The following is an 18,056-nucleotide window of genomic DNA, read 5'->3' on the forward strand; positions in this document are numbered from 1 at the left end:
GCGCGGAAAATAACTCCGTCACTAGTCAATGCCAGGACAATAATATAAAAACGATGTTCGTGCAGCTAGCACTCATTGCTACAACCGCCGCACTGAACGATTCCAGCAAGGTCTGGAGATGGCTTGAAGGCCATGCCGTGTCCGGCCCTTAGTTCTTCATTGCCTTTATGATGCCGGATGTCTGGGCTTAGCACCAAGTTGCTGCGGCTTAGCCGAGCCGAGCGAAACACGCCTGACACCCCGGACAGCGAGTGCTTCGGAATTTAGTGACGGCGTCGTACGCCTACACAGATGCGTGAGTTCTGGAGGTCAGGGGAAACGGAGAGCTCAGTGTACGGTTATGTGTATTGTAACAAAACGGCGTTCATCGCATACATGCTGGCAGGGTTCTACCAGCGGGTGGGCTGTTCACCCGTGAGGTCCATGTCCTCTCGGTCCTCCGGGAGCATCTCGGCTGGATCTTCTGCATCGACGTCCTCTTCACCATCTTGTCTATTTAAGAACGCCCATTCATCCACGCTGACAGATTTCTTGACTGGAAAGTGTAGAACACGTCGTTCAATCTTTGGCTTTACGCATAGACGTTTTACTATTCGACCACACAGGCACCAACTTTTTGAAGTCCGCTACACATCGGGAAAGCGTGTCAAACTTATCCCCCCACCAGTTTTCTCTTCACTGTCAATCCAGCCAACCAACGAATTGGTCTCAACCACAAGCTGGTCACCAAACTTGGGCCTGCAAAGATCCCCCCACGAAGACATCCACAGAACACAACAAAATCACCGCTCCACAGCCTTCTGCGGTCACATCTTCACACTCCCTGCGGCGCAGCCCGACGCCTACCTCTCGCCTCGCGCCACGCCGCGTCCCAGCGCTCCGACCCTCGCCTCTGCCCCGGCGCAGCCTGACGCCTACCTCTCGCCTCGCGCCTCGCCGCGTCCCAGCGCTCCGGCCCTCACCTCTGCCCCGGCGCAACCGCGCCCACTTTTGCTGTCGGGTGAAGCGGGCGAACGAGGCCTGCTCGTCGAGCTCGCTGCCGGGCGCCGGTGGCGGCGCCGGCGTCACCGCCTCCGGGTACACGGCGACCTGGCGGTGCGGCGCCGTCGACCGCTGGATGCGCCGCTGGACCTGCCACGCACCGGACAGCGGTCAGGACACGGGCGGGCAGAGAAGAGCGGCGCTGGGCGGTGGCGGTGCGGCGCGGCGGAGACGCAGCAGCCTCGATCACTAACAGGCTGTGCGTTCCTGCAGGCGAGTGGCGGCGTCCTCAAGTAACGACAGCCAGCGTAAGCCGCATGAACTTTTTCAAGCGAACGCATGGCTGACAGAGGGAAAGACTAACTGGACAAATATGTGACCTTTGCTAAACATCTGGTTCATCGCGGTACACGCTACGTACCGGCTACGAATACGACGAATACGAACCTGTCCATTTGGGCACGGAAACAGCACGCACACTGACCAGGTCTGTCACGCCAACACCAAACGGACAAAGCCGTCCCACTCAGTGCCGCACACCAGGAGGTGGGTCTCGCACGTACATCCTTCCTCCCTGCCAGGACAGAGCAGCGCGGTGTCGTCCGCGCCGCTCTGCCGCGGGCCCCACCTCTGCCAGGATGGCGGCGTGGTTCAGACCGCCCGTCGAGTGCGGCATCTCGGGCGGCTCCGGCTCACCCGGCCCGGCTGCGGGCGCGCGGTTCCCGCTCAGCAGGTCCGCCTGCGGGGCAGACGCCGGCTCTGCCGGTCACGTGACGCGACAGTGGCATCCTTTCGCCGACGTCCGTTTCTTTCCACGCCAACATTTGTGACATGTATTCTGCTGCTGCACAACCTAAATGAACAAGACTTACGGACATCTGACCAGTGAAACAAAACTAGCGGAACCATTAGCGGTGCTTGATCAATGGACATTCATCCTCGTCACCGATCAGTGAAACGCATCACCATGTCACCGTATTTCTGGCGGTGATTGGCCAGTGTAACTAACAGCCTTCACCGTATCGATAGCGCTGAATGGCCAGTGTATCAGCCCTCACCGTATGGCTGGTGGACAGTGGTCGGCCCAGCACGCCCTGGCGTTTGACGAAGTGGGTCGGGTCGGTCGGCACGAAGTCCGGTCCAAAGTCAGCCAGTGCCAACTGCCGCTCCACCTCCAGCAGCGCCGTGTTGTCAGAGTCTGGCCGGCCAGAGGCGGCGTGAGACCGAGCGCGAAGCCCGAGCACAGCCCAACCGAAACACCGCAAGATGAAGTTCGAAGCCCGAGCGCGGCCCAACCGAAACACCGCAAGATGAAGTGCGAAGCTCGAGCGCGGCCCAACCGAAACACCGCAAGATGAAGTTCGAAACCCGAGCGCGGCCCAACCGAAACACCGCAAGATGGAGTGCGAAGCCCGAGCGCGGCCCAACAGCGAGTCCGTCTCGACGTCCTGACGGCAGTGCCACGAGACCCGAGTGTGGGCCACAGGTCAGCTCCGGCAATGGTGCCGTGGGACCAAGTCTAGGGCGCGGGTCAGGCACGAACAGCAGAGGAATACCGAACACACATTGGCGAGGCACCGGACTACGGGTGATCGCGCAGCCAACGCAGAAACTGCAGCCCAGGAACGCTGAAATAAGTCCCTCAAACAACATGGTCACTCAGCACTCCACTCCCTCAACACATCGTCACTGCTCTGTTTACATCATGAACGGAAAACAATATAATTGCTAGATGTGTCCGCACACCCGACAGCTCTCAATGTAGGGCATGCCCGAGCTGAAAGTCATGAGAGAGCGCATGTCCGGGATATGAGGCAGCAGGTAAGCAGCTACAACTAGCAATGCCTCGACGGCTCCAGCATCCTCAACGACATAGCCCGTGCCCGCAGATGGCTCAAACAGTGCAGCCAGATAGCAGTGTTTCCACACAGCCCGGGCAGTCCGGACAGACCAGCTAGCCGACCTTGCACCGCGAGAAGTTGTCCACCTACCGCGCACGAACTTGACGCCAGGCACGTGGCCGGTGACGCGCTGCTGGGTGAGCGCGTCCCGCACGTCTCGGGAGGAGGCCTCCAGCCGTTCGGCCAGGGCTCGCTCGTCCGCGCTGGCCGGCGCCGTCCAGAACACGTACACCAGCCGCATGTTGCCAGACAGCTGCACCTGCGGTGAAGCGGGGTGGGCTGTCGGCCGGCGGCGGAGGCGCGGGGCATGGCAAGAAGTGTATGCGAAAGGGGGGGGGGGAGGGGTAAGAGGGCGTTCCTGTAGCATGTCGAGGCAAGCAAAGGCTTTAGACTGAACTGATGCAACCAGCATGCCGTACGGTCACAATATTGTCGCGTCAGAATATTAATTCAGCCATAATGAAAATATCATAATCATCTGGGAAGCCATATAAAGCATCATCACAAATGCTGAAGAGAGGCGGACCACAGTTCTTCATCAATTTAAAAATGGTGTTTCCTCCTATTCCCTGCCATCAGTGTAAGCGCAAGCTGAGTTAAATGCTCAGTATGCTGGCAGGATATACGTACCGGCATGTACATCTTGGAAGTTCCGCACACGCAACTAGTACCACAATTAGTTATAGCGAAGGCTACGAACGATGGTGATGTCTGTTTGAAGCGCTTCGGCTAGCACTTCCCCATTCCCAGCCCACGAAGTGTCTTACATTCGGTGTTTGTGTGGTCTAACGAGCTTGTTAGGGGTGTCCCACAAGCCGTGACCCGCGGGGTGAGGAGAATCTGTTCCCCCAGCAAATTGTATGCATCCCAAAAAGAAATAACGACGCCCACACGAAACTTTCACCGGCCTCTTCCACAACCATTCCAGACTGGTTGTGACCCGAAATCATTTACAAACTAAATGGTAAGTTACATTATCCGCAGGACTCATCTTTGAACAAGCAATTTCCTAAACACATGTTTTCAAAACCATACATGCATTCAACTTTATGCAGTTTCGATTTTTCCTCAAATTTGAGAAGAAAAAAACAGGGGCCTATATAATGCAGATGAGCTTCATGCACACATCGGAATTCTGAAGTCGTTAAATTGGTTCGTTGCTGAGTTTTATGCTTCCAAAGGTCAACATTCCGGTGTGGTTTGTGGCTGCCGCTCGGCTGGAGCCAAGCTTTGAATCCCAAGCACCAGAATGCGTACTGAAAGGCACTTACACTATGTTGTGCTGCAATCAATAGCCGGGACACACGTGCTATATGACTGCAATCGATTGCCATATGTTGACCTTCCATGACCTGACTGACCTTTACGTACCATGGAATATCACTCACACAGTATATTTACCAGGTTCTGCAGAGTTCTTTTGCAGGAAATGGCCACCGTGATTCTGTTTGAGTGGATTGTTGATGTATGTATGTAAGTAATGTAACTGGTGCACGTGCTTTACAACCTCCCGAAGACCTTCCGACTGGCGCGTGATTCGTTCAAATCAGGTGACTTGTCACGGAGATAGACAGGAGCAGAAGAACCCCACGGTAGAGTGTGTTCGGCACTCAACCCCAGGAGCGCCAGAGTTAAGGCACAGTTTACACGAAGCCTGACTGTAGATTGAAAAGAAATGAAGTGTATGGCGTAACTCCATCTTTCAACAAATGAGCGACGTCATAGTCACGGTATGCTCGCATGAAGGATACATGCGAGGCCTTTGGTACCTAGCGGCAAACCATCCACTGGAATGTGTTGGGCGACATGTCCCCGAACCAGTTCGATGCTGGGCTGCTGCCGCGTTGCTCGCTCCGAATGCTCGCGTGCTGTTCGTGTGGCCGACGCGCTGATTCGTCGATATAGTTTTTTCCTAGTTTGACAAAAGAAGGCTGCGCCCGGTTCAAATCCTTATCGTGATGTCTCTACGTCCGTTTTGGTTGTTTTTCCTTGTTCTGCCCCCTCACTGCTCTGCTTAGGTAAACACATGCTTGAAGACGTAGGTATGCGGTCTTGGGTGTGTGATAATTATATTCCTACGCTTCTACGTGTATCTTGAGCTGATCTGTCATGTATGATTTATGAGGGGGCTAAAAAACTGAGAAATTTCCATACACTTGATATAAGAAAGAAAACTGATTAAAAGTTCTTATGTTGAACAAACGACCTTCCATTACCAGGAAGTGTTAACTTAACGACACTGCAGTGATAAATAACGATTTTAATGACGGCACTCAGTCTTTCGAGCTGAGCTCATCCTTGAGGATGAGCACAGCTCGAAATATAGAGTACCGCCAATATAATCGTTGTTTAGCACTGCAGCGTTGTTTAACCACCGCCTTCCTGGCATACTCAAGACTATTAGCCCAAGAACTTGAGAATCATTAATCCTAATGTCATGTATAAAAAACAAATTCCTTACAGCTAGCAGCATATATCACAACAGCTCGCGCAGTACAGAAAAAAAAACGGCTAGCTCATTTGACGAAAACGTAAATTCTATTTGATCAATCTGATAGGAACTCACATTTTCAACTCAACCTCAAAGCATCGTTTGGGGTATTTAAGGGTGGTGAAATGAATATATAATGCATCTGATGCAGCTGCTATCGTAAGCACGCATGCTTTGTACATGCAAGAGTGAGGAAAATTCCCGAAAAAATTCAGTGGAGCCTAAAGATTAGAAAGCGATAACAAAATCCGATAATGTCCGCTATCATCTACAAGCCTTCGGCAAGATATCAAGTTCCCGACTGGTTCCGTCACAACTGCAGTGTAGCGGACACCAGCAATCGAGAGCTAACAGTAAGTCACGACACCAGACAGGGAACAAGCCAAACTTTAAACGAGGCGGAGATTAAAACAAAATGGGACTATCACGACACGAACAACCGACTCTGCGACCGCATTCGCGATGTGGAGGGATGGAAACTCGTGCTGGAGCGAACGTTAGCCGAGACGGATGCCGAGATCAAAGCCCTCTCAAATGCAAAAACGGCAGCCGAAGATGAGCTGGAACAACGTCACTTTGATTTAGAGACGGGCCTGGAGACGTTGGCGTTACGGGAAGGCCGGCGAACAGTCGACATTGTCAAGGATGAAGTGGAAATTCAGCTCAACGAGGAGATTCAGGTGATCAAAGACTACCGCAGTGAACTTCAGGAGCGCTGCAACCAGGCCTTTGAGCAGCTGAGTCGCCTCACAGAGGCGCGTCAGAAGCTGCAGAACGACATCACCGACAAGTACAAGGCGCTGGACATCGACGGCTTGTGCCTCTCGATGACGCCGCAGAGCCCCAACATCAGCTTCAAGCCGCACTGCATGCGCATGCCCAAGGACACGATCTCCGTACAACAGTGGCAGGACAACTCGCGGCACAATAAGGAGCGCGCCGACTACCAGATGTGCCAGTCGCGTAAGCTGCGGGATGCTATCATGGCGACGCTCGCGCAGGGCCGCAACCGGCTGGACGCCCACCACACGGCCGTGCAGTTCGCGCTGCGCCAGCGCCTGCACGAGATGCACCAGACGCACGACGACCTCGTCTGGCAGCGCACCAAGCTGGAGCAGGAGATGGCCACCGTCGAGGAGGACATCCGTCGCCTGGAGGCGGCCATCCGCGACAAGGACCCCTACCGCAAGCTGGCCGAGACGCGGCTCGAGTACCGCATGGACCGGCCGAACATGGAGCTGGCGTACGACCCGCCCTGGCACGGCCTGCGCGAGGAGCGCCTCAGCATACAGGCCACGCAGGAGCTGCTTCAGGCGCGGCTGCAGCAGCTCTGGGACGCGCTGGACCGGCTCCGCCGCCAGCTGGCGCGCGTCAACGAGGACATCTCGGTCAAGGCCAACTCGATCCGGCTGGACCGGCTCAGCCTGGAGACGCACGGCCGGACACGGCCGCCGGCGCCGCCCAAGGACCGGAACTACCTGGACAAGGTGCTGCTGCTGCGGCCGGAGCGCACCATCTGCGAGCGCGGCGTGCACTACCTACCGCGGCCGGAGCTGCTGCCCGGCTACCAGACCGAGCAGGACTGCTCGTACACAGCCGGCTGCTCGGGCAACAACTACCGCCGGCCCTGCCACAACGACCGCGTGCTCGGCTGCTGAGCGCCCCCGGCCGCGGCGAGAGGTCACGGCGCAAGGTCGCCGTGCAAGGAGTCACTGCGCAAGGTCACCGAGCAGTGTCGCCGGCCGACGCAGGGTGTGGATTTTGGCTGGTAAAGTATCCGTTGTCGAACGTTTTTTTTTCTTCTCGGAAATACGCCAGTTGGTACCGTTTTGGTCCGAGTCTGTCGCCAAGTGCTCTGCCTTACAAATCAATACAACAACAAAAGACAAAGAATAGCTGAGTAGAGGCATTGCCGACGCTTCCAACACCACACTTATAAGAAAGCGATTATTTCAAAATGCATCCTGAGCATGGACATACATTCTCGCCAACAAAACCTACCTGTCATTTCAAATTCAGAACGATGATCCAGAAGCGATTCAGAAATCAGAATTCAGAACTCTGGCAATACGTGGCATGAGAGAACCTCTTACAACAGTGAAACCTCTGCAGCCTCTTACAACCAGTGAAAAGGATCACGCCAACATGCTGGCGCAGCGTATATATTAAAATGTACCATTGCGAGTCACCTGGGGGGTGTGTGCGACGGTGGAGCAGAGCTTCGGTGTCTCAGTTCTATCCACGAGTTTGACACAATTTCTTCTTAACTGATATATTCCTTTCTGTGTAGTAGGCATTAGATGTTCAGCGGTCACACGACACGAAGAGCTCACACCGAAGAAAAATTCCACAAAATGTGTACCACCATGAGTTTAAAGCATGCACAAGGTATGTACGTCTGTATCGCCATCTTCCACTTGCCTTGCGTATATATCCACCTCTTGAGGCCATTCTTTGGGGCTACGGCCTTTTATTGTTCTTTTTTGGGGGATTAGAGCCCTTTCGACCAGAAATGATCACTTGAGGGCTATGGGATGAAGGAAAATGGTTACGGGTGGAGCAGACTCGCATACGCCTGGGGGGCCAACCGTCGGCCTTTAACCCGCGCATGCGCGCTGGATAGCCGGTCGGGGCCCCCCTTCCCACGGGGCTCTCGGCCCACTCGTGGCTGACGCACGCAGCCTGCCCCGGACAAGCGGTGTCGCGAGGATGCAGGATGAAGCGAGATAGAGGATAAGAGGGACGGATTATGGGGGTCTACGACCTTCGGGTCAGCAGTTCATAGACATCTTCCATTTGACTTGATATATCTATCTCTTTTGGTCATCCTTTAGATTTACGGCCTGCGGGTCAATATCAGGTTTAGTCCTGAAATCAGACCAGAAGTCCTGGGCTGTTCACTTCCCTCGTTTGAAAATTCAGTTCAGTTGGTAAGTGATTTAAAGCAGAGCTAGGGACGAGCCGACCAGATACGCACCCCCTTCTGCTGTTCCCTGTCCACCATTGAAAGCATTGTCCACCAAAACGTCTCCTGATGCCAAGAAATTACACTTCAAAATCGATGCTTCGAAATCGCAAGTAAAACAAAATCATCGTTTATTTCCACATTCCTGTGTTAAGCCTGGGTCACTCCGTTTATCTGCCTCATCGTCTATAGTCTTACGCAACGATTTGTGGAGGATTGTAAGTTCCGTACAACAATGCTGGAAAGGCGACAGACAAGTTTGATCACAAAAGTCGATGTCTGACCTAGCTCGCCGTGGACGGTCTGACTGCTAGTCACCAGAACATGCACTTAAGGATAACAAAAAATAAGATAATTAGCCTACAAAACAGTTTAGTGTACATTTGCTGCGATCATTTACGGTTTTTGTCATTTGCGAGCACAATTCGGCGACATTACCTTGAAAAAGGTGTCATAGATCACAAGCCATCTAGTTGAGGGTCTTTAGATTTCCACATATTTCAGTATGACGCTAACTTAGCGACTCGAAAGTTAATCGTCGTCCTTAAAGCTGTCCGGAAGATATTCCGGATAAAGCCTCCTTTAAGCCCCCTGTCGTTGGGCGAAGGTTACAAGCCATCTAGCACAGCTAGTTGAACGATCCAACCATCGCAGCTTCGAATGTTTTGTGTTCCCATTTGACGCGAAGCATTTCCGATCAACTTTGCAGCATTAATGATCTGTCCGCGTAGCATTGGGATGGCAGTCCGCGTCGGTTAGAAAAGCTTGCGGTCTGAATGCTGACCCCACCAGCGAAACGGTCCGAGCTATGGCATAATCACGTCAACTTACAAGCCCCTCCCCCCAAAAAAGAAAAATCAGCTGAAAATTTTTCAACGTGGCGTGGCACGCAAAAGCGTAGAACACTCGGCTTTTCGGTTATCGGTATCGGGGAGGTTCGGCAGGTTAACTCAGCTTGCTGGTGGCGATGCCATAATCCAACATTGTCACCACGCCAGCAATCACCTGCTTCCGGGGTGACGTCACCGAGCTCACCTTGCTGATGAGGACACCGTCGTCCAGCAGGCCGGGCAGCACTTCTCCCGTGCTCAGCAGCTCGGTGACGCGCGCCAGGTAGATGGCACTCAGCGCCTCCAGACGGTGCCGGTGCTTGGCGCTGGCGGCGCGCAGCGGCCGCACGCGCACGCTGCCGGCGCCAACGCCAGCGTCCGCCTCGGCGCCCTCCGAGCCGTCCACGGACAGTGGCGTCAGCAGCTGCCTGCGGACAGACGGGCAGGCCGGAATGAGGGCCACTGGTGGTCACAGTCCCCGGGGTCTGCACAGGGCCTGGGCGCGCCTATTGCTGACGGTTCAGTGTTTGAGTGGGCCTGAGTGAAGTGCTGACTATGCTGACCTACTCTGTATGCTTGTCAAAAAATCTTGATAGTAAGCTTAGAACAATTAAACACAGATCAAAAAGCCTCATGATTGTCAAAGAGAAGCTTTGAGGACTTCCTTAAGACTCACCTTTCCTTTTTCTTAGCTGCAGCCAAAAACTTGTTCATCATCTTGGCTTGTTGCCTCGCTGACACTATTGCTTTGATGTTGCCCAAGCTACCAGATGTGCTGATACCACGCCAGAACATGGCTGGCATTACACGAATAAGGCTCATCATGAATGGCTGGAAGAAAATGGCACATTAATTCCAGACGCAAACATCACTTGCGTGCTTTGAGCACGTGCTGCTACATGGTAACCTCTTGAAGCTATGGTACATCTGCACCCAGGCTGGTTTGCCCCAAGCAGCACATGGCATGTGACAGTGGACAACATTGATCATAAGCAATATATTTGAGAACATCCCAAGGTGACAGATGCCAGAGTGGTTTTGAGTGTGGCAGCCTTTATCATGGTGGTGGCACAGGGAGGTTTTGGTAGGTACTAGTGAGTCACCAGCAGGGACACAGTTATCAGATACCTAGTTCCATACCATGCACAATTTGAGGGTGCTGCAGAGTGAATAAGAACAGGTTCTGATTCACTGTGTTGTTGACTTACAATGTCTGTGCTCCCTTGACATCTTTGGTGGTAACATCTAAGCTAATAACCCACAAACACAAGCTTGCAACAATATATCACATAACAGCTCAATAAATAAGCTGTTCATGGTCTTTCCAATTAAATGGATGTTAGGGCATTCAATAGCCAACACACTGGGAGCTACCCTTGCAGCCTGCTGGTGCCACCTGCTGACTACAATCAGAAAACTTTGTGATCAAGTCTCCACATGGCCATTTCAAACAACCATTTCGCCCAAATGGCATTCAAAAACCATCCCACCAGATGAAATGCAAGGAAATCTTATTCATTCCAGCTTTTATTTTCTCAAATATCTTCCTATCTTTCAACTGACTCATAATTGTTGTTTAAATGGTTTGACAGATTACCTGGAATTTGAACCATGCCTGGTCAACTAAACATAACTTTATTCCAACACATTCAAAAAAGGAACACTTGGAAACCTAGTTGTCTTTGATAGCACGACGTGCTTGGCCACTGCCAACAAACCATTTTCCTGTGTAATGGCCCTGGGCATGACACATGACACTTACTAACTTATTTCCTGTTTGAATCCTTGTAGAGGTTAAATGAAACCAAGGCAGCATGATATGAACATAAATTGAAAAGAACCATATTTTTTAGTCAGATTGTAAATCAAAACATCAAAGTCCAAACAGTTCCAGCGGTGTGTGACTCAGGATCATGGTCAGTTCAGTCAAGACAATCAAAGTTGGCCAATGTAATGCACAATATCTTTTACGGTATGCATACTAGATTGTGCTGAATGACGACTGAGCACAAAGTTATTTAAGACCAACACCAGCCTTTCCTTCCCCATAGAAGACATTAGTCGCAATTACTGCGTGAATGGACCAGGAAACCGACCAAGGTTGTCTCTGTTGCGCCATTAACAGCGACAAAGCCAAGTTGTTTTTTAAATACGCGACCTGAAGACGACTTCCTCATGTTGCGCCTGGCAGATGATGCACGACGCTGTTCGTATATTCCTGGAGCCTTTCATCATCTCACACCCACTGGGCAATTTGTGGTCTCTGCTCTCTCGCTGGCTGGTTGGCCATCTCGGGGACGCAAACCTTTTCAAAACCAGCTTGACTCCTCTCTCCCACGTCCTCTGCGCCATCATTTAGCGAGACTCTCCGTTTCTTTCTCACCTTTTCTTGCTGTCTCAAGCACTCGCTGTCTCAAATTATTGTGCGTGACGCATAGAAGCGCCATCCGTCGCTCAGTTCCGGGAAATGCGGCGGCAGAGTTGTGTGCTGACCACACATCGGACCGCGCGCGTACGCCCTCAATTCTATTGCGCTGTCACTGAGACGGCTTATTGACGATTATGTCTATCTCAGGATCACCTTGAAGCAGTAGCTGTTTGGAAAGAGCACTATCATTGCAGAGCATTTTGCATCAATTATGGCGGAAACACCACCCCGATGTCATATCGTTAGTGTCATCACTCATTTCGCGCGCATCAAATTTGATATGGTCTAACGTGCCATCAGACAACGCTTTCTCTGAGTTTTTTATTGATCGCAACAGACCTGCACTGTTCTCACATGAACAACAATAATACCTGACAAGCAGTTCGGTTCCACGTGAACAGACGTCTACACTCACCGCAAATCAAGAAGGCGATTGGTGGATTTCGACCCTCACACCCACCAAGTTTAACAACATTTAAAATCAAAAGCATCAAAGTAACATAAAACGCCACGCCACAGGTGCCAACACCACCTTCCCTGAACCTGTCCTGAACACGCCCTGCTGCGCGACTCCACTGCGTCAACGCCCTGATCCCTCCGCCGGATTCACAGCGCGCCGCGTCTGGCATTCGTTCACGGGCCACCAGCGGCGCTCCACCTCCACCAGCAGCCGGCCCAGCGGCCTCGCGCCGCTCCGGCCGCCGCGTGGCCTCCGGTCAGCAGTAGCGGGCGTCCGGTGTGTTCCTGACGATCCAGTCGAGCGCGGCCGGCACCTTGGCGTAGACGCCGGGCGCCAGCGGCAGCGCGCAGCCGATGCCCCAGCTGGTGAGGCCGAGCAGCATGCGTCGACCCGGCTGCCAGCGCGCGCGCACCGTCAGCGGTCCGCCCGAGTCGCCCTGCGGCACGGTCGACCACGTGTGTCACGGGGCTGCCGGTGGCCAACGGAGCGGCCCGGTGGGAGCGCGCGGCCGCCGTCGGGGGGCCGGTGCACCAACAACTGTACGTCACAAGGCGCTGTGGCAGCGACAACGGATGTTGTTGTTGTTGATTGGAGTTTTAGGGCGCGTCGACTACTGCGGTCATTTTGCGCCCATAACAGCCAAATGACTAGCTTCGGAGTGTGACTATGAAATGACTAGAAAATATGCATTATTCAGAAATATAAACGGCTGAGTTGTATCGGGAACGCGTCATGATGTGGTGGCTTACCCCGGCTCTATTTTGGCTTTATCAACGTGCTGGATCTGCAACCCCGCCGATGGGGACCAAAACAGTCACAACCCCTGTCTATTTCCGCCAACACTGGCCACTGGAATACCAGTGAAGCTCTTGCCACTAAAATCACCACATCTAAGACCCCCGCACCCACGCTTGCCAGCATCAACAGCCGACCGGCCCGGCAGCGGGGCGCGCGGCTGGGGCCACACCTGGCACACGCAGGCGCGAACCGGCCAGCGATGCAGCCGCAACGCCGACTGCCGCTCACCGAACATGTGTCGGCGCCGCCGGCTATCAGTCTGCCCGTGGCGCAGAGCATGGTGCGCGCCAGCGTCACCGGGTTCAGCAGGCCGCACACCAGGCTGGAGACGGTGCGCAGGCGGACGGCGCGAAGCCGCTCCGGCTGCTGGCCGCCCTGTAGACACCGAGGCGCCGCCGGTCACGGCTCGCCGCCGGCAACGGCTCGCCAGTGGGGGCGGCCCGGACCGCGCCGGCAGACGAGACAGGCGCTGGTGACCACACGTGGACAGTCACCGACAGGTGGAGGCAGTAAGTAGAGATCTCTGCACGCAGTAAAAGCGACGAACGAAAAATACGCGTACTATGAGCTCATCGCGGCGATCCGCATCCTGGTGTCAGTTAGTTTTTCGATAAGGGTGATAACAATCGGTCCTATACCACAACAAACATGACATGCCGAGTCTGGAAACTCATGACACACAGATCAAACTCGACATGGCTTATCAAAACGATACACAGATCAAGGCTGACCAGTCGACAGTGAGCCAGCCATACAAGCAGGCCTTAAACACAACTCCCGAGCTTCCCCCACGTCCCCCACTGCCGGCCGTGGCTAGGCCTACCCCTATGTGCCGCCCCACCTCAGTGGTGCCCCAGCCGGCAGCCACCGCCGGCTCTCGCACGTAGGGTATCCGGTAGGGCAGGCAGACCGGTGCGATCAGGTTGCCTCCGATCGGCAGGTCCAGCGGAGTCGCCAGCTTCAGCAACGCGTAGTCGTACCACAGAAAGATCGTGCTGAATAGCGGATGGGTCTTCACCTGCGGAGAGACGTCGCGGGCGCTGCAGTCTACGCGACGGGTGGCCACTGGCCAGCCTCACATACAGACAGTCACACACAGTTCAGCTGAGCGTCCACACACAGTACAACTGAGTGTCCACACACAGCACAGCTGAGCGTCCACACACAGTACAGCTGAGCATCCACACACAGTACAGATGAGCGTCCACACACAGCACAGCTGAGTGTCCACACACAGCACAACTGAGCGTCCACACACAGTACAGCTGAGTGTCCACACACAGTACAGCTGAGCGTCCACACACAGTACAGCTGAGCATCCACACACAGTACAGATGAGCATCCACACACAGTACAGCTGAGTGTCCACACACAGTACAGCTAAGCGTCCACACACAGTACAGCTGTGCATCCACACACAGTACAGCTGAGCATCCACACACAGTACAGCTGAGTGTCCACACACAGTACAGCTGAGCGTCCACACACAGTACAGCTGAGCGTCCACACACAGTACAGCTGAGCGTCCACACAGTACAGCTGAGCGTCCACACACAGTATAGCTGAGCGTCCACACACAGTACAGCTGAGCGTCCACACACAGTACAGATGAGCGTCCACACACAGTACAGCTGAGTGTCCACGCACAGTACAGCTGAGCGTCCACACACAGTGCAACTGAGTGTCCACATACAGTACAGCTGAGCGTTCACACACAGTACAGCTGAGCGTCCACACACAGTACAGCTGCGGTCGAAATTCGCGTCGCGGCCCACGTCATGACTACCGCGGTCGGCGGTTCCAACAGTAATAAAACAACTTAGAGCCGCATAGCATCAATATTGCCTTAAGCCGTCTGCCACTCAAATCCTATCAACACGGCCACACTGAACCGCCCTGTCGGTGCTAATCGAAGAGTACTCTCTGTTGTTGTTAATGAGGATTTTAGGGCGCGCCGACTGCATGGGGCTGATCTGAACAAATAAGGGCTCGGGCCCGACTGGGTCGGTGGCAGACCGTCTGCCGTGACATACCGCACCCTCATGCCGGCATCAGCATCCGCGTCCGTACACACAGCCATCGCCGCGGCGTGCACACACACACGGCCGTGCGTGAAGAGGACAAACGAGAGGCTGTACAGAATGGCACCTTGTGTTGACGGCCCAGCACCGGCGGCAGAGATCTCACCTCGGACAGCTCGAGCAGCAGGTCGGTGCTTGAGTTTCGGCGCAGCTCGTGCTTTCCCAGGATGACCCGCGTGTCCTGAGGTCGCGTCCCCACCACGCAGTGGGCCGCCGTCATCACGTAGCGGTCGTTGATCAGAGAGCCACCGCAGAAGGGCCGTGCTTCGCCGGGCAGCACCAGCGCCGCCTGTCGGAAAAAGACGGAACTCACCCATCGACTCGTAAAGCTCGCCGACATTCTAGATGCAGTCAACGCGGACACACAGAACACGGCAGAAGCCTGTACCTAGGCCTGGAGTGAGGGTGCAGTGCCGATACCTGAGGTGAATGAAAATGATTGTGAGGCAATGGTGTACATTGACACATTCATACACACGCACATTTACATCATAAATGCGCACATTCATAAAAATAGTAGATTGCTACATTGAAACCACGTATACCTACACGCCGTAACAAAACCAGTGCAGTATGAGGTAAGAATATCAATGCAGCGACACAATCCTCCGACAACTACTGAGTGAAGCAAGTCGCAGCACAAAAATTGCACTGGTTGCGACCTCACGCGTTTTTATGTTTTAGCAGTTGAGTCCGACCTCCGTAAAACAATTCGGACGACGCCCCCCTCCCCCCCCCCCTTTGACTTGCAATGTGCTGGGTAACGACTTAAACCCAAATGAACAACTGACAAACCCTGACAAAACCTTGTTGCTCAAGAACATGACTCCTGCACATTCATTCCCCAACTATAGAAAAGCTATGTCACAAACACTACGCCTCGATGGGGCACACCTACGATAGCTCGCCAAGACCCGAAGCGGTCATAAGTCTGTGTTTGTAGGGTTACAGCGAAATCCACAACGGCCGATGAAAATGTGCCGTTGTGAACATCTATCCATAATCATACACCTATGAACTGAACCGGAATCAAACAACGACACCGGTAGGCTGTTTGTGAAACAAAAGTCGCATTTCTTCTGCACTTCATCCTATGGCTAAAATGACATGATTGTTGGCGCCCGCTACCATCTAACACTGAAACAGAAAATACCGAAGACACCTAGCAGCCCGCAATCACATGTTGCTGCACTATGACACGATCGTATATCTGCTCCGCACCGTCACCTGTGCGTGACGGCACACCGCCGTGTGCTCACCATCCAGGGGAAAGCGTTGGGCCCGGTTTCGCCGCCGCCGATGATTTTCGTTCTGTGGTTGACTTTGCCGCAGCAGTGGCTTCTGTGGGGCAGGCCGGGGATGGCGCGGCCCCAGACGGTGCGGTCGGGCGATGTGAAGAGCCTGCTCTGGGGACGGCCGCCCCAGCTCGGCGGGTCGCTCACTCGCACGTCCACCGAGAACTGCCGGTGGCACGCGCTGCTGAGGTCGCGCCGCGCCCACTGCATGTCAGATGACGACACGGCCGTCATCAGACGATGGCACGGTTGTCACCAGACGATGACACGGCCGACATTCAGACGATGACACAGCCGATATTCAGACGATGGCACGGCCGTCATCGGACGCAGCGCTGCTCGTCGCCGTACTAGCCGGCGTCAACTGAACCGTTGCAAGACTCAAGGCGCAACACGATAACATTCCGCCACAAAGCAACTCCGTCACAAGGCAACGCGACAGGCCAGTCCCGGTACGGACGTCGACCGCCCGCGGACAGCCAGCGAGAGGGGGGCCGGTTCGGACACGTCACACGGCTGCAACTCACTGTGAAGCTGACCGGCGGCGGGCTGTTCGGCCGCCTCCCCGCCGGCGGCGCGCGCTAGCAGCCGACCGAGCGCCCAGAGCGTCACGAGCGTGCGGCCGGCCATCGCGTGCCGGACGGCGCGCGGCGCAGAGCGGCGCGGGGACCGCGGTCTCTCCAGGGGCGGTGGCGGCGACCGGATCTTGCAGTGAAGCGGAGCAGTCGGCTCGCTGTCAGCGCTGTGTGTGTGTGTGTGTGACATCGTCAAACAGGACGGCCGGTAACCGCGGGCAAAAAGCGGTCCTGCTGCGACCGAAGGCGCTCTGCGGATCTGTTGCCGGCTTTTTGCTAGCTGGCGATCAGTTTATTACCGGGTAACGTTTGTCATGGGCCACGTCACAGCTTCAGCGGGTCACGATCGCCTTCAACTTGCGATCCCGGGTCGGGAAGTGGGGTCCTTCAACAATGTGACATACCGGAGAGACTGTACGTGGTGAATCGATGTTTCAAGCTGCGTTCATAGTCAAGCCTGTGCTGACCCAAACGCCCCGCCTGGCTCGGAAGTTCAAAGGTCAACAAATAGCCTGGTTCATGACAGACGGGGCGAAAACGGGTCACCTGCCGTGAGAACGCTGATGATACCACTCCAGTCTCACGGTTCGGACGCCGCACCCTGCAAGACAATGTCCGTTCACCTTCCGCCGAATCACCACCAGGCCGTTTTACTTGATCAGGTTGCCGGATATAGCTCGCCAGAGCCAGCCCCACGCCAGGATGTAACCCATATCAACGCGCCGGCCCCTCAAGCACCCCAAACGTCCTCACCGACCAAACATCCGCCAGACCTGAGATAGGCCTGGGATTAAAGACGCAGCCTGTCTTTTAGGGGGAGTGGTGGTGGTGCTGGTGCTCAGGTGCACCAGCACTACTCTCCGGCAGCTGTCTCCAGTTATGTGCTGATCCGCTCTGGCTGCACCCACAACAGCCCGCCAAAACCCTCGCCGAGATCAACCGCCGGTACCACATCCAGGACATCTTGGACGACACCGAGGTAGAGGGGAAGACTCTGGTGTTAGTGCGCTGGTGGCAGGCTTGTCGCGGGGAAGATACGTGGGAACTGTTTGACGACCCGCCACACGGATTTGTGAAGACATACCCAATGGAGAAACGGGTGGGTTTAAACTCCCCTACGCACTGGGGTCGTCAAGGTAGGCCGGGGCCGAGGTGTCTAAACCCTGACACCTGGTGGCGGTGCCTCCACCACCGCCTGCACCGCTGCCAGCGCCGGCTACCTAGAAGAGTTCTCACCGAAAGAAGTGCTGG

The 18,056-nt window shown here is 54.6% G+C and overlaps 3 protein-coding genes across 3 annotated transcripts; 1 reads left to right on the forward strand and 2 right to left on the reverse strand.

The window, feature by feature from the left end:
- Positions 1–327: 327 nt before the first annotated feature.
- On the reverse strand, positions 328–11,223 carry LOC119097116 (uncharacterized). Its single transcript, XM_037220163.1, has 8 exons — positions 10,931–11,223; positions 9,845–9,999; positions 9,374–9,596; positions 2,973–3,141; positions 2,040–2,179; positions 1,610–1,720; positions 963–1,131; positions 328–535 (listed from the first exon to the last, which is right to left on the reverse strand). The coding sequence occupies exons 1-8, from the start codon at positions 10,982–10,984 to the stop codon at positions 390–392; spliced, it is 1,167 nt and encodes a 388-aa protein (XP_037076058.1). The 5' UTR covers positions 10,985–11,223; the 3' UTR covers positions 328–389.
- Positions 5,438–7,351, forward strand: LOC119097115 (tektin-2-like). Its single transcript, XM_037220162.1, has one exon. It carries the CDS (start codon positions 5,628–5,630, stop codon positions 7,029–7,031), a length of 1,404 nt encoding a protein of 467 aa, XP_037076057.1. The 5' UTR covers positions 5,438–5,627; the 3' UTR covers positions 7,032–7,351.
- Positions 11,224–11,683: 460 nt separating the features above from the next.
- Positions 11,684–16,791, reverse strand: LOC119097117 (transmembrane protease serine 9). Its single transcript, XM_037220164.1, has 6 exons — positions 16,758–16,791; positions 16,195–16,395; positions 15,042–15,224; positions 13,696–13,872; positions 13,083–13,229; positions 11,684–12,492 (listed from the first exon to the last, which is right to left on the reverse strand). The coding sequence occupies exons 2-6, from the start codon at positions 16,195–16,197 to the stop codon at positions 12,313–12,315; spliced, it is 690 nt and encodes a 229-aa protein (XP_037076059.1). The 5' UTR covers positions 16,198–16,395; positions 16,758–16,791; the 3' UTR covers positions 11,684–12,312.
- Between the last annotated feature and the right edge of the window lie 1,265 nt (positions 16,792–18,056).

This window comes from Pollicipes pollicipes, unplaced genomic scaffold, assembly GCF_011947565.3.
Source record: "Pollicipes pollicipes isolate AB1234 unplaced genomic scaffold, Ppol_2.1 Scaffold_4295;HRSCAF=5057_pilon_pilon_pilon, whole genome shotgun sequence".
In the NCBI taxonomy this organism is placed as follows: Eukaryota; Metazoa; Arthropoda; class Thecostraca; order Pollicipedomorpha; family Pollicipedidae; genus Pollicipes; species Pollicipes pollicipes.